The sequence below is a fragment of the Artemia franciscana genome, chromosome 17 (genome assembly GCF_032884065.1).
Source record: "Artemia franciscana chromosome 17, ASM3288406v1, whole genome shotgun sequence".
NCBI lineage: Eukaryota > Metazoa > Arthropoda > Branchiopoda > Anostraca > Artemiidae > Artemia > Artemia franciscana.
The window spans coordinates 43,758,736-43,772,735 of NC_088879.1; the positions used below are offsets into that span (position 1 = coordinate 43,758,736).

Sequence of the window (14,000 nt, forward strand, 5' to 3'; positions counted from 1 at the left end):
TTGAAAACAAGTTCTTCTTTACTCCTATTAAACAAGTCAAATATTTGCTTATAGATTTTGAAAATAACGACGTTTGTTTTCAGTATTTGGAGATTAACTCTTATAGCAGTTTTGGAGAAGAATTGGAGCTTTGAATATGTAAAATTCTTTCTTCTGAATTTGTTTTTTTCAGCTTGTAATCATTATATCTTAATAAAATAGTGAAGCATACTCAAGGAAAAATTATTATTTAAATAATAATATAATCGATAATGACGTCATGTAACATAAATACTTCTCTTGTCATCCACAGAGCTCAAGCAGTGAATGAAATAAACAAAGTGGATATTATCGTCAGTTAGAAACAAGGTACAAACAGGATCAGTATATGCAAGCCCGCGCACTTCGCCGCGCTAAGTCCAGCCTATGACATTAAGAAGAGGTTCAGATGATTTGCAGTTAGAAAATCAGCTATAATGAGAATCAAAGTATAAAAGCTTGCCGCGTAGCTGTGCTGGGGCCTTGCCCCAAAATTGGTTGCATAGTTTGTTTTCTTAAAACTGGCACATTGACATATCCGGCAGGAAAACGGTCTAGATAGGTCACAACTTTAAGAAGAATTACAAGCAACAGCGAGAATCAGATCTTTCATCTTTCCAAAGAAAGAGTTACAAGCAAAGTTATATCATTTGAAGGTTGGTAGTTCCAACAATAATAAATTTATTCAAGCCAGTCACGTGCCAAGTTCCGGATCCCTGTCTCAAAATTTGAAACATCTTTTTCTTAAAACCTGAATGTTGATATGTCTTTCCACAAAAGCGGTCTAAACAGGTCACAAATTTAGACCGTCTTCAATAGGAATCAATGGGCAAGCCTTTCGCATAGCTATGCCAGGACTCTGCCTTAATATTGGAACCTAGTTTTTTTTAACTGGCAAATTGACATTTCTGGCCACAAACGATTTAAATGGGTCCCAACTTTAAGGAAAAAGTAGTTTTTTTCCAGGGTGGTTGTATCGCATCTATTGTATCGCAATGACATCAAGGGGATACTGTAGTTGAAAGACAGGGGACAGTGGGAATCAACATATACAGGCCTGTTGTGCAGCTATATTGACGTTTCGGGCCGAAAAACAATCTAAATAGGTCAAAACTTTAAGGAAGAATTTTTATTTTCCCCTGTATTTGGTAGTTTTGTATTTGGTAGATGTATCGAACTATGGTCAAGCCAAGGCATTAAGGACAGTCTGACATTGTCTGAAGCTAGAGGACAATTGACTAATAAAGTCAATGTATACTAGTTTGCCATGTGGTCTTGTCAGGCCTGTCATGAGACACATAGAAGATGCTCAAATTGTCTTTGGCTAGGAGTTAAGCGACAATGAGAATCAATATACTCAAGCCTACTACGTAGCTGTGCCGAAACCAGGCCTTGAAAACAGCTAAATAGTTGTTTTTTCTCTTAAAACCGGTAAACTGACATTTTCAGCCACAAACGATCAAAATATATAAAAACTTTATGCAGGAACTTTAATTTTTCCCAGGGGGGTTGTATAGGATCTATGGTTATGCCGTGACATCAAGAAGAGGCTGCTTTTTAAGACAAGTGGCAATGAACAAGTGACATACAGTTAAGACACTTACGTCAGTAATAATTACAACGAGTTAATATGCGCTTAGCAGCGTTGGGTCCAATTGCATTGTAGGTAGAAGAAGTCTGAAGCAGAAGGTTTAAACCAAATCTAGCACCAAAAGACGCAGGGATTGAGCCAATACACTAAGTAACCAAACCAAAAAGTCACAATTTTAAAAAGGCCCTACTTCTCATTTCATGTTCATTTTCTTCAATCTACAACAAACAACATGACATGAATAAACTTGTGATAACTGGAAATGATACGTGTTTTTAAAAATAAGAAGAAATTTTTGTCCAACTTTCCGAACCATTAAATATGACAAGAGGTATCCAAACATCTATAGCAAAATGCATGGGAAAAATGCTCAACAGGTTGATTAATGAAAGCGATGCGTAAATGAATGTGATTACAGAACGAGCGAAAGTAGGAATTGCAACAGGAAAGTAGGAATCACATTGAATTGAAAACGAAGATCTAGAACGGCAATTTGCGGTTAGAAACTGAAAGTTGTTTTCGGTATCCATAACTTCTTAACAAATTCTGTAGGATAATGGATAAATACAAATGGCTAAAGGAAAAGGCATAAAAAACATCTGTGATATTTGTGAACAAAAATAAACAAGGAAATCCACAGTTGGAAGACAATTAACAGAGATTTTCGAATCTAATCTTAAGGGAAGCCTCTGCTTAGATGAAAGGCAACAGTCACAATCACGATGAATTTGAGCAGATTGCAAATTATTTAAAGTGTATGATTCTCTAAGAGATAAAGACAAAAAGAGAATTAAATTGACGCCACAATTTCTTAATTCAATTCAAATTGCTGATTTGACACCTCATGACTTAAAACTAATGAATAAGCCAATTATTATGCCAAATTCGTTGTGAGCCTTAGTTTTGGGAAAAGATTGTCACTAGCGTCATATTTATGAGTTGGAGAAGAAAACAGATCCTGTAAAATGGGTGATTGTTTCAGGCATTGACAGGAAGAATTGAATTCAGTCCATACTTATCTATCTTAAGTTTTATTTTTATGGCACCTCATGGTTTAAAATAACCGAGTAACGACTACATATAATTCCTTTAAATAAAAATGGTCTATTTATTTAAAACGTCTTTTGTTAGCATTATATGCCTTGCTAGTATTTTCCCCACGGTTTTCGCCAAAATCTGATCTGAAGCCATGACGTCAAGAAGCTGCTCACATTTTCTGTAGCTAGAATATAAGCGACACCGGAAATCAATGTAAACAAGCCTGCCAAGTGCCGGAGTCTGGCCTTGAAATCAGCAACATTTCTTTTTCAAAACTGGCATATTGACATTTGTGGGCGGAATAACGATCTAAATAGGTGAAAACATTGAGGAATTACTTTTACTTTTGCCAGGATGGTTGTATTGTTGATTCACCACAGTCCAAAACTCCATAGAGGAGAAATAAAATTCCCCATCTTGAGCAAAAAAGAAAAAGAATGTTTTTGCATGTTAGATTTTCCCAGTTGAAGCCAGTCAAATATTTGGAAAAAAATACAAGCAGTTCCTAGAGGAAAAAGAAAAATTATGCCAGCAATTCCACTAGTACTATAATACCTCCAAAAAGATTCTCTGATACCGCACTTTGGCATGGTAAGAATTTTCTCATAAGTTATGCACGTTTTGTCAACAACTTTTTTCCAACAGTACTCGTTGTGAATTTTTGAATTCCATTCGCTGAGACTTTGCTGTAGTTCTTCACCTTGAATTTGAATTGCGTTACGTAATCCGGAAACAATAGCTTTGACAGTTGGTGCAACTAGAGTGATCAGAGGATCTGGCAGAATCTCAGAAACTCCTCCAACATCTGTACTAACTACATAAAGTCCACTGGCAGCTGCTTCTAGGACGGCCATACAAAAGCCTTCAGTAAGTGAGGTATTAAGAAATATGTCTCCTTTGACTAAAACGCTCTGAACATCACTTGTATTTATTGTGCCTAATAAGGAAACTCTAGATTGGAGGGAATGGCTCTCAACCATTTTTTTTAAGACATACATTTCTGGCCCATCTCCACCAATTAAAAACTGAACTTCTTCGTGTTCTGAACAAACAATAGGAATAACTTGGGCAAGTAGATCAATTCCTTTTCGGTAGACTAGCCGACTTATCGCCACCACTATTATTTTAGAACTATTCCTTTGACTAGGATCGGGCCTAAAGCGTTGACTATCCAAGCCGTTTGGGATAACACTAATTTGAGATTGATTAATATTTCCTCTTTGTGCTAAATTTTCCTTCACAGCTTGAGAAACACAGATGCATTGGTCACAGGCAGCTAGAGAAATTTCCAAAAGCTTATTTATTATTATGGCTGAAATATTACCCAGTCCAAATTTGAAAAATAAAAGCGAATGTTCTGTAAATACCACTTTAAGCCCTAGAAGACGACCAGCTAAAAGAGCTTCTTGAGCTAGGGAAGAAAAAGAAGAATGACCATGTACAATATGAATTTGTTCTTTCATCAGAACCCTGCGAATAGTGGATAAGGCACCAAATATGGTTGGTAGAGTATTGTTGTCATAAAAAGGCTTTAACGGTAGATAGTACACACGTAGCCCATTTTCAAATTCTTTTATGCCAAAGTAGTCTTCGTATATATGGGTAATAACTACAACTGAATGGCCTTTCTCAATTAAGCCACATGAAAGAGCCCAAATGTGTGATTCCACTCCTCCCACACTGGGATAAAAGTAATCGGACACCATACATATTCTATAGCTCTTTTTTGTTGTAGTGTCTGTCTGGTGCAGTCTCGGACCAAATCGTCTACTTGTAGAAATATTGAGCGGGCTGGCCATTTCTTCATATGTATATTTCATGCTTTTTCCGATATTGACTGCGGGTAAGAACTTGCTGTCAAGTGATTCATATTCAAGCTTCAATTTATTTGATTCATTGTCAAATACTGTTTCCATTGCTTAGGGTGTCTCTTCGTATTTTATAATTAGAGATTGAATCAGATTGCTCAGAGAACTCTGCTATTTTGCTATTTGTAAATTTGACATTTAGATAGGTAAAAAATATGTTGTTAAATTAACTCTCACATTATAACACAGACACAAAAAAAATTGCACTTGTTTGTCTATCGGAACTAGTAATGAATATCTGTTCAGAAACACGAGTGACAAAGCTAAAAAACAAAACTGACGTGGTAATTTTTTTTCATGGATACGTTTTTTAACGGTAAAATTGAAGTACTATAACAAAACTATTCGATTATTATAACTCATGTGTTCGCAGCAGAAATTGGGTGAAATTTAGAAGAAAAAAGGAAAAAGTGAACAATTTTAGACAAAAATCTAGCTGTTTGAACCTTGGGCTGCTTTCAAAAGACAAAGCAAGGAATACTGAGAATAAACAACAGGTGTATGGCCATTAGGAAGAAAAGAAACCAAAACTAAAACTCAAAAACAGAATTCTGGTACAATTAGACATATCAAAAGTATTGGTTTATTATGTTGATTCCAAATATGTAAAATCCGTTCAGTTTAATTTGTTAAATCAAAACTACAAGACTGAGAAAATGTGCCTTACTTTCAGGAAAAGGAGGAAACATCCCTTAAAAGTCAAGGATTATTATTGAAAATCATATCATCAGAATCTGCTTTTCATAGAACTCCTCGGTAGAGATATCAAGCCCCTATCTGTAGAAATGTGAAATTTTGCCAGAAGATAGATCCCTATACGTGTCTTTTTATTTGTTTAATTTTGTTTTTCTCAGTGTTGATCGTGTCAAACCAATAGCCTTAGAATATCGAGAGGAGGCTCTTTTGAACGAGAATTAAAAGTTTTTCATCTTTTAAGGTGACCAAAGAGATTGTAGGATAACTAGTCCCCCTCCCGTGCCCTTTTTCTCCAAATATTTTCGGATCAAAATTATGAGGTACTCACTTTGTTCACATTAATTGAAAGATCATGTAACTATGTCTTTGCGGATTAAAACAACCCCAAGACACTGGTAAGAGGTCCTTAAGCTATAATATGTGTCTATTGTTTAGGCATAGAATTTGTTATTAGGGAGTATGCATTTATTTCTGGGTTGGCTTTATCCTGTCAGGAAACATCCTTTTTATGTGAAGAAATGTTAAGTGCAATTTACCAGAACAAATTTTTACCCTGGTTGAATGATGAGAATTTGTACTTTTCCCAGGGTGGTTGTATTGAACCCATGGTGACGTCATAACATTAAGAAGAGGCTCAAATTGTCTGCGGTTTGAAGACAAGTGACAATAATAAATATAGCAGGATACCGCGTAGCCGTACCAGTTTTGTTTTTGTTTATGTATAATACTCCGTACTTTCCGTTTTTTCATACTTTTACGGGTAATAAAGTTCATTTATTCATTTATATCCTATCAAATTAGCCCTCTCTGAAGTTTACACTAGCATCCCTTCTATAACCATATTGTCCCCAGGGCGTAACTTATAGGGTCCAAAGTCGATTCTACTTTGATTCTACTGGATGAAGAGGGAAGGGGGTAATTCTTAAAATTGGAACATTTACCAAAATGGATGTCAAATTGAGAATCTTATATGCCCCCACGCCATAATTTAAAACGCCTGTCCCCGGGTCCTTGGGGGCCGTTTCGACATCAGAGTTTCGCTATTTGACCTATGAACTATTTTTAACAAATTGGCAATCTCAAAATTTTTATCTGATGTATTTGGGGAAAAAGTGCGTAGATGGGGGGCGGGGCAGTTGACCTCCGATCTCTTCTGACTGTGAGTAAGGGAAGTGGAACTTTTAATTACCAATTAAATGAGTGCTCTCTGAAATTTATACGAGCCTCCCATCCATAAGAACAATATTTGCCCCCAGGGCATAACTTACAACGCCTGCCCCTGCTCTCTGGGGGGTTTTGTCGATCCTGGAAGTTTTATTAAATGATCTTTATACTATTTTGAACAAAATAGCTTCTACAAAATTTCTATCAGACGTATTTGGAGAAAAGGGCGAGGGGGAAGGCAGCTGCCCTCCGATCACTTTTGACTCTTACACAGTTAACAAGGCCTTTCAATTTCCAATCAAATGAGTCCTCTTAGAAGTTTTTATGAGTATCCCTTTCAGCAGAACCAAATATGTCCTCAGGGCATAACTTAATACGCCCTCCCTGGGGCCCTAGGGGTTGTGTCGGCACCAGAGTTTTGTTATCTGACTCAAACTATTTCTAACAGAATGTCTCAACATTTTGTCTGATGTATTTTGGAATAAGGATGGAGGGGGGGGGGGCTAGCTGCTTTCTGATCACATTTGACTCTGAAAAGTGGACTACAGCTTTCAATTTCTAATCAAATGAGCCCTCTGTCCACCTGTCAACAAACGGGTTGACATTTTTTTAAACATATTAAAATTTGTTTAGGTGCATTTTTGTTGCACCTAAGTGATGTACAATCACTCCTGAAAAAATTGATAATAAAACAAAAAAAACGTATCCGTTCAGGGAGAAAAATACAGAAATTCTCATCATTCTGTTCAGGGTGCTCTTGTACCTTGTAAACAGAAATGTTTCATTATAAAGAAACATTTCTGTTTATAATGGCTTCACATATCAGATCATGATACTCTTGTAATGCAAGCAAAAGTATATGGCTTATTCTTACCAAAATTGCCCCTTATTAAGTTATTTTCCTAGTGTTTTTCTATAATTATACGAATTTTCTTGTGTTCTAATAACTGCACTAATTACTAATATACAGATGCATATTTAAGATAAAAAAAAATGATTGTGGAAAACTAGCTAGGGGTCCCTCAGTCACAAATTAGAACTTATATTTTCCTTGTATAAGGGTCAAAATCTGTTGGCCAGCAGCCAACAGTAGGGCAAAAACATTTTTTCCATAGTTTTTCCCTATTCTACTCTCTTTCCTATGGTTTACATATAATTACTTTATTTACCAAATTTTCAGGGGGAAGGCCCACCTTGCCGGTGCTTATGGGCGGGGAGGGGTGCTAACTGGTCTCCAATATTTTTGTCACTTAAAAAGGGTAGCTAGAACTTTTGATTTACGATCAAATGAGCTCCCTACCGATCTTCTATGATAATTGGTTTTAAACAATCACCCCTCTGAAAAAAAAGAAGAAAACAAATAAATACGCATGCGTGATCTTTCTTCTGGCAAAAAAAGAGCAGATTTCCATATTTTTATATATAAGAGCTTGAGATACCTATACAGTAGGGTTGTCTCATAAGCTGAATCTGTTGGTGGCATTTTTAATAAGAAAATCGTTAAGATATAAGATTTTTACGGGAAGGGTGGCCGTTTAGACTTTGAAGGGGGCTTACTCAATTGGAAATAAAAAGTCCTAATGCCCTTGTTAAGTTTCAAAATTTATTGGATAGCAAATACCCCCCTCCCGCACCTTTTCACTGTTCTTAGGGCGGCAGATGCCTCAAAGGGTACATTTTAACGCCAGGACATCCTAACTGTCATTGAGCCTACAGGAAAATATAGATATAATTATTAGGAATAGGGGGAGAGGCGGTAATGGAGGTAGAAATTGGTATTTCATCACTCTTGATTTCTGGTCTACGCTCATATTATGAAAGTAAACAGTGGCCTTAAACCCCAAAATTAGCAGCATTTATTCTGTATCGGAGGGGTGCTGCCCCTTCCTCATAACCAACCCCTCCCCTTGAGGTCATAGAAACATCAGAAGATGTTTATTCTATCAGAAATTGACGTTTCTAGCTCTTTTTATAAGTCGAAACTCTGAGGATACCAGCAAGCGCCTATCCAAAAACTGTTCTTGATATCCTGTCCTTTTTTTACCCCATTAGACATCTGATCGACATTTTGAGGTACCTATTTTGTATTGTTTGTGTGTCTGCTAAATTTTGCGTGCTGGGGACTTTTTCTTGGTTGTCATATTTTCTTGGGAGGATATTTCACGGCGTGAGGACCCCGGTTCCTGGGATTTATAAATGATTTTTTTCTTAAGATCATGTTTGAGTGTAAAAGAAGTGCTAGTTTTGATCAAAGTTTCTTAAGTATCACCACACTTTATTCAGCGGTTTTTCAGTAAGTAAACTAATTAAGATTTGATTATTTAAGCTATTTCCAGCGTAGATGTTAAGTTAGTTTAAATAACACATGGTCACTGGTGGTAAGTTGATCGGCTGATTGATGCAGCGTATTAACGTTCCCCAGCATAATTTTTACGGAATCTAAATTTTTTTCTATTCAGATCACGGCGAGAACGCACAGGAGGAAGAGGCAGAATTTTGTGTTTATAGAATTGTTTATAGAATGTTTATAGAAAAAAAATTGTTTATAGAATGTTTATAGGATTGTTTATAGAATGTTTATAGAATTTTGTGTTTATCCGGTAAAGCGAATGATTAGAGGACTTTGGGCCGTAACGGCCTCAACCTATTCTCAAACTTTCAATGGGTGAGATGCCTTGCCGACCGTGGTGTCGTTAGGGGCAAGGATTACGGATCCGAGTGCCCAGTGAGCTACGTTTGGTTCGTAAATTGTAAAGCAGTGTGGTTTAAGAAATTATTTACTAAATTTGATTTCCAAGGGCCTGTTTTCATGTTGAATGTAGGAATGGAACATAAGAATGTGCAATATTTGATATTAAAATGATGTAAAATGGAATGAAAATGATGTAAATTGAAAGCATGAGTTAGGTCAGGCAGAATCCGTGCTTTCTCAACTATTTTAGTAGGACTCTACAAGAAAAAGAAAGTTGTTTCAGTTCTTTAACGGATAAATATTCTAGTATCTGCCATTCGTTTAATCCAACGAAAACGGAACTTCTGTTTTTTAACTACAATTTGTCCACCAATGATGTATCTGTCGTTCTAGAAGGTACTGAGTTCAAACCAGTTCATGCGACATATTCTCAATGACATCATCGAAATTACTATCATTCGTCGAAATCTATGTGGCTTTCCTTCAGCATCATATTATACATTAGGCAGGGGTGTCCTCCAAAATACGCTTTACCATCTTTTTATAAAATTTAATATCAGAAAATTCCATTGAGAAATTACAAGCCTATTATGGAGATTGTAATCTACTAGGAGAAATAAAAATAAAGCGACCAATATCTGGGGAATGGCCTTAATAAGTCAATATTGTTCGTCTTACATTTTGTCAATTAGCAATTGCATTTTATTTATCTATTACATCATAGATAATTTGCCAAAAATTACATAATTGTTACGAATGAAAATAACACAATCAAATTCGTTAAGTAGTTTTTGGAAAAAAGACTCACATGAGTGACGTCATATTTATATATATAAGTATTGTATTGACTTATTTTTGCCATGGATTTGTATAAAAGTTGCCTAGGGCACCGTTTTGATATATTTTTAGATATTATTGAGTTTGTACACATCGATAAAGTTTCCAACCCGGTCAACTGAGATTAAATGATGTAAATACCTATGTTTCCTGATGTAGCCATAATTTTTCAAAACTTGTGCTATTTTATTCTGAAGGTATGTACCAGCTATGACGTACGTGGGTTTTCTGAATAAATTCTTCTTAATGGCTCCGACAGGATCTAAAAGCATTCCATCAGCTTCATTAACATAATTGCGATTGTAGTTTAAATTAGGCAAGCAAGTAAAATACTTTACTTCAATAGGGTAATGGATATGTGAGAACATGGGAGTTGAATGGCATGGAAGTAGGAACAAGGCACTAATACTGCCTGTCAATTTCGCTTCTTCAGCAAGATACTTCACCACATCCAGTGGAGCTCTTTGATGAATGAAACAGAAATAAAGTCCTAGAGGAATATTGAAGCAAAGAGTAAGAGCAATGATCCGATTCTGTTTTTTTTTTCTAAGCTTAAAGCACGCAATTGCAGCCAAAAAGCTAATAAATGGAACAATAGGAAGTAAAAATCTGTGTTCTTTGTGGGGTTGAACGCTATAAATCAACAAGGCAAAGATAATCGTAGCTCCAAAGACTAGTCTCTCATAGCCGAAGTCCAAATCCATAGTCTTGCGACTTGTTTTGAATGACATCATCGACATTACTATCATTGGTCCAAATAAAGGTGGAAGTCCTTCTATAAGATACCAGAGGCTATGGTGTCTTCCAAAATGCGATGCACCATCTTCTATGACATTGAACTTCAGAAAATTCCACTGAGAAACTATAATCCTATTGTAAAAATAGGAATCTACTAAGATCGATAAAAATAAAGCAACCACCATATATGGGATAGCTTTAATCAATACTAGCAACTCGTTATTTTTTTTTGACAATAATTTTGCCAAAGTTAGGGGAACATAAAAAACAAGAGCTGTAGGCCTTAGAAGGCAAGAGATGAAACCAAATATATAGAAAATTGTCGAACTCGTGTTTTCTTTTCTTAACCCATATCCAGACAATGAGAGATACATAAGACTGAGTTCAGTTGTGTTTGCCAAAGTCCGTGAACATGTGTAAAAAATGAACCACGATGAAGATAAAAAGAAATTGACCCAACGAAATACATGTACTCCCATTTTTTCTTTGACCGTTTTTAAGAATTTAATCTCACAAAGAGTGAAGCAAAGCAGTTGAAAAACACGGGGAGCCACTGTTATTAAGTAAGAGGTATCTGTTTTACACATTTTTAAGATGTTAAATATAAAAGCATATATACATATGGGTATATAGCTCCTGAGACCATAATCGAATTCCCAAGTTAGTTCTCCATTTCCAAATATAAAACGATGAGCGACTTCAGTTGCTTGCCAATATTCATCTGGAACAAACCAAGTTTGAACTAAAAATATAGTGCTGAGTCTGACAAGTATCAATGACCACATTTCAATTTAAAGTTTTTTCTACATTTACGCCTGCACTCTGTTTTAAATATCTTTTGATTTTCGTTTACTTTAAAAAGTTTAATCGTTGTGAATTTTACCGATGTGAATTAGGTTCTTTTATTTGTTATTGTTGCTAAGTCGACTGAAGAGGTTTTTTCTGACTTTACAAAAGTAGAAAATTTGATAGGTCAACCAACTCATTATCAACCAATCCTTATGCTTCGTTACGTAATAAAAACATAATTTACAAATGACAACTTTTTATGATCAAGTTTGTTTTAAGAGACCAAATAAACCAAACGCAAACCAAACCAAAAAATCCACTCAAAAATCCAGTAGTGGACTCAGTTAAAACGACAGTTTCTAGTAATTAAAACAATATGTACTCAAAAAATCCTAATAAATGCTCTAGCGGTTGAAAACCATAGCAATTGATCAAACGAAAAAAAAGAATCACATGTGCTTCACAGGTGAGTTTACCACAATATTTTCAATAAATTTTGTTTCTATTCGATGTGTTCATTGCGTATTTTTAGAGTTCTGGTCCTTTTTTTTGTGAACTGGGAGTGAGCCATGCCCTGTTTTAAAACTGTATTTTGTATCTGGTCCTATTGTATTCCCTTGGGACTTCTGATTAACATTCTGAGGTACTTTTTTTTCTCTTTGGCTGCTTAGTTTTGCCTGTGGGAGTGTTTTCCATGAAGTGAAATTATTACGGGGGGAGGGTCTGTGCATGTATACTGGCTCCCTTGCGTAGGATGGGTGTAAAACAATCAATGCATTTCTTATGACTTCATCCATGTCAAAATCCCAAACCTGATCATCATCACTATCATTTTGATTGTGAAATTTACACGTTTTAATTTTTGTTGTTGTATGTTTGAAAATTTTCTATGAGTAATTTTAATCTGAATTTCAACAGCATTTGGTTCAGCATCATTGTCACTATAAACTTCCAATGTCTATATTTATAGCTTTTTCATTGCTAGAAGGTGCTTCAAAATATTGAATATTTTTATTTATGTTTTTTTGTTATAAATGTACCTTTAACATTTGACAAGGCTTGTCTTTTGTCATTATAAGAAGCATAACGCCAATCCTTTTTTGCAATTAAATAAAAAAAGCTAGTTTTTTAACTGAAAGTAAGGAGCGACATTAAAACTTAAAACGAACAGAAATTACTCCGTATATAAAATGGGTTATACCCTCCGCAATCCCTCCCTCTTTACGCTAACGTTTTTAATTGTTTTAAAAAGTAAAATTGTGGCAGAGTCAAACTTTAGCGTGAAGAGCGAGGGATTGCGGAGGGGACAGCTCATTTCATATACTGAGTAATTTCTGTTCGTTTTAAGTTTTAATTTTGCTCCTTACTTTCAGTTAAAAAAACTGTTTTTTTTTTAATTTCTGAACATTTTTGAATTAATACATGTTTGATTTTGGCTCTCCGCACAAAAATTATCAAAATGAAATTTGCATATTAATTCTTTTTTTGGATAAATGGCTTTCTCTTAGTTTTCATCAGACGATTTTGAGAAATAAGGGGTGGGGAAGAAGGCCTAGTTGCCCTCCAATTTTTGGTTATCTAAAAAGCCAACTAGAACTTTTAATTTTTAACGAACGTTTTTATTAGTAAAAAATATACGTAACTTAAGAATTAACTTACGTAAAAAACTTTTATATTCTTCTAACTTTTATTATGTATATGAGGGGTTTTGTCCCCTCGTTAATACCTCGCTCTTTACACTAAAGCTTAAGTTTTGTCCCAATTCTTTAAGAATGGCCCCTGAATCAGAAAGGCCGTAGAATAAATAGTTGATATTACTAAAAATACTTTAGCATAAAGAGTGAGGTATTTATCTCCTCCTAAATACCTCACTCTTTATGCTAAATTATTTTTAGAACCCCTCATATGCGTAATAATCTCTGTTTGTTTTAAGTTTTAATGCTACTCCTTACTTTCAATTGAAAAAACTTTTTCAGGTTTATTTTTTCATTGTTTTTTTATAGTAATGCTAGAAAATCCTGCGCCCTTTTCATTGAATTTCACTTCCTCCATGACATATTCCTCCAAGGAAAGATCCTTCCACATAGCCCTCTTCCCTCAACCCCACCCCCAAACCAAAGAAATCCCTCTGAAAACGTCTGTACACTTCCCAATAACCATTACTGCATGTAAACACTGGTCAAAGCTTGTAACTTGCAGCCCCTCCCCCAGGAACTGGGGGTGTAAGTCATCCCCAAAGACATAATCCTTAATATTTTCGACTATGAGGAACAAAATGGCTATCTCAAAATATTGATCTGTTGACTTTGGGGAAAAAAGAGCGTGAGAGGGGGCCTAGGTGTCCTCCATTTTTTTTAGTCACTTGAGAAGGGCACTAGAACTTTTTATTTCCGTTAGAATGAGCCCTTTTTGTGACTTTCTAGGACTACTTGGTCGATACTATGACCCCTGGGGAAAGAAAGAAAAAAAAACAAACAAAAACAACAAATAAACACGCACCCGTTATCTGTCTTCTCGCAAGAAATATGAAATTCTACATTTTTGTAGATAGGAGCTTGAAATTTTTGTA

At 35.5% G+C, this 14,000-nt stretch overlaps 2 protein-coding genes across 6 annotated transcripts in view; one reads left to right on the forward strand and one right to left on the reverse strand.

The window, feature by feature from the left end:
• The window catches only part of LOC136038279 (uncharacterized), a 187,791-nt gene that overhangs the window by 100,357 nt on the left and 73,434 nt on the right, over positions 1-14,000 (forward strand). For 2 of the 5 annotated variants that reach the window (XR_010620165.1, XM_065721404.1), the window contains one exon: positions 5,799-5,996. The exons of 2 other annotated variants lie outside the window; for them this stretch is intronic. Coding sequence is in view for 2 of the 3 variants with exons in the window: in XM_065721404.1 (XP_065577476.1) it covers positions 5,799-5,823 (25 nt within the window). In the remaining variant the exon portion in view is untranslated. Of the gene's footprint in view, positions 1-83; positions 5,772-5,798; positions 5,997-14,000 lie in introns of those variants that run through there. One more of the 5 variants, XM_065721402.1, reaches the window with a different exon arrangement.
• LOC136037724 (GPI mannosyltransferase 3-like) lies at positions 9,973-11,427 on the reverse strand. Its single transcript, XM_065720493.1, has one exon. It carries the CDS (start codon positions 11,425-11,427, stop codon positions 9,973-9,975), a length of 1,455 nt encoding a protein of 484 aa, XP_065576565.1.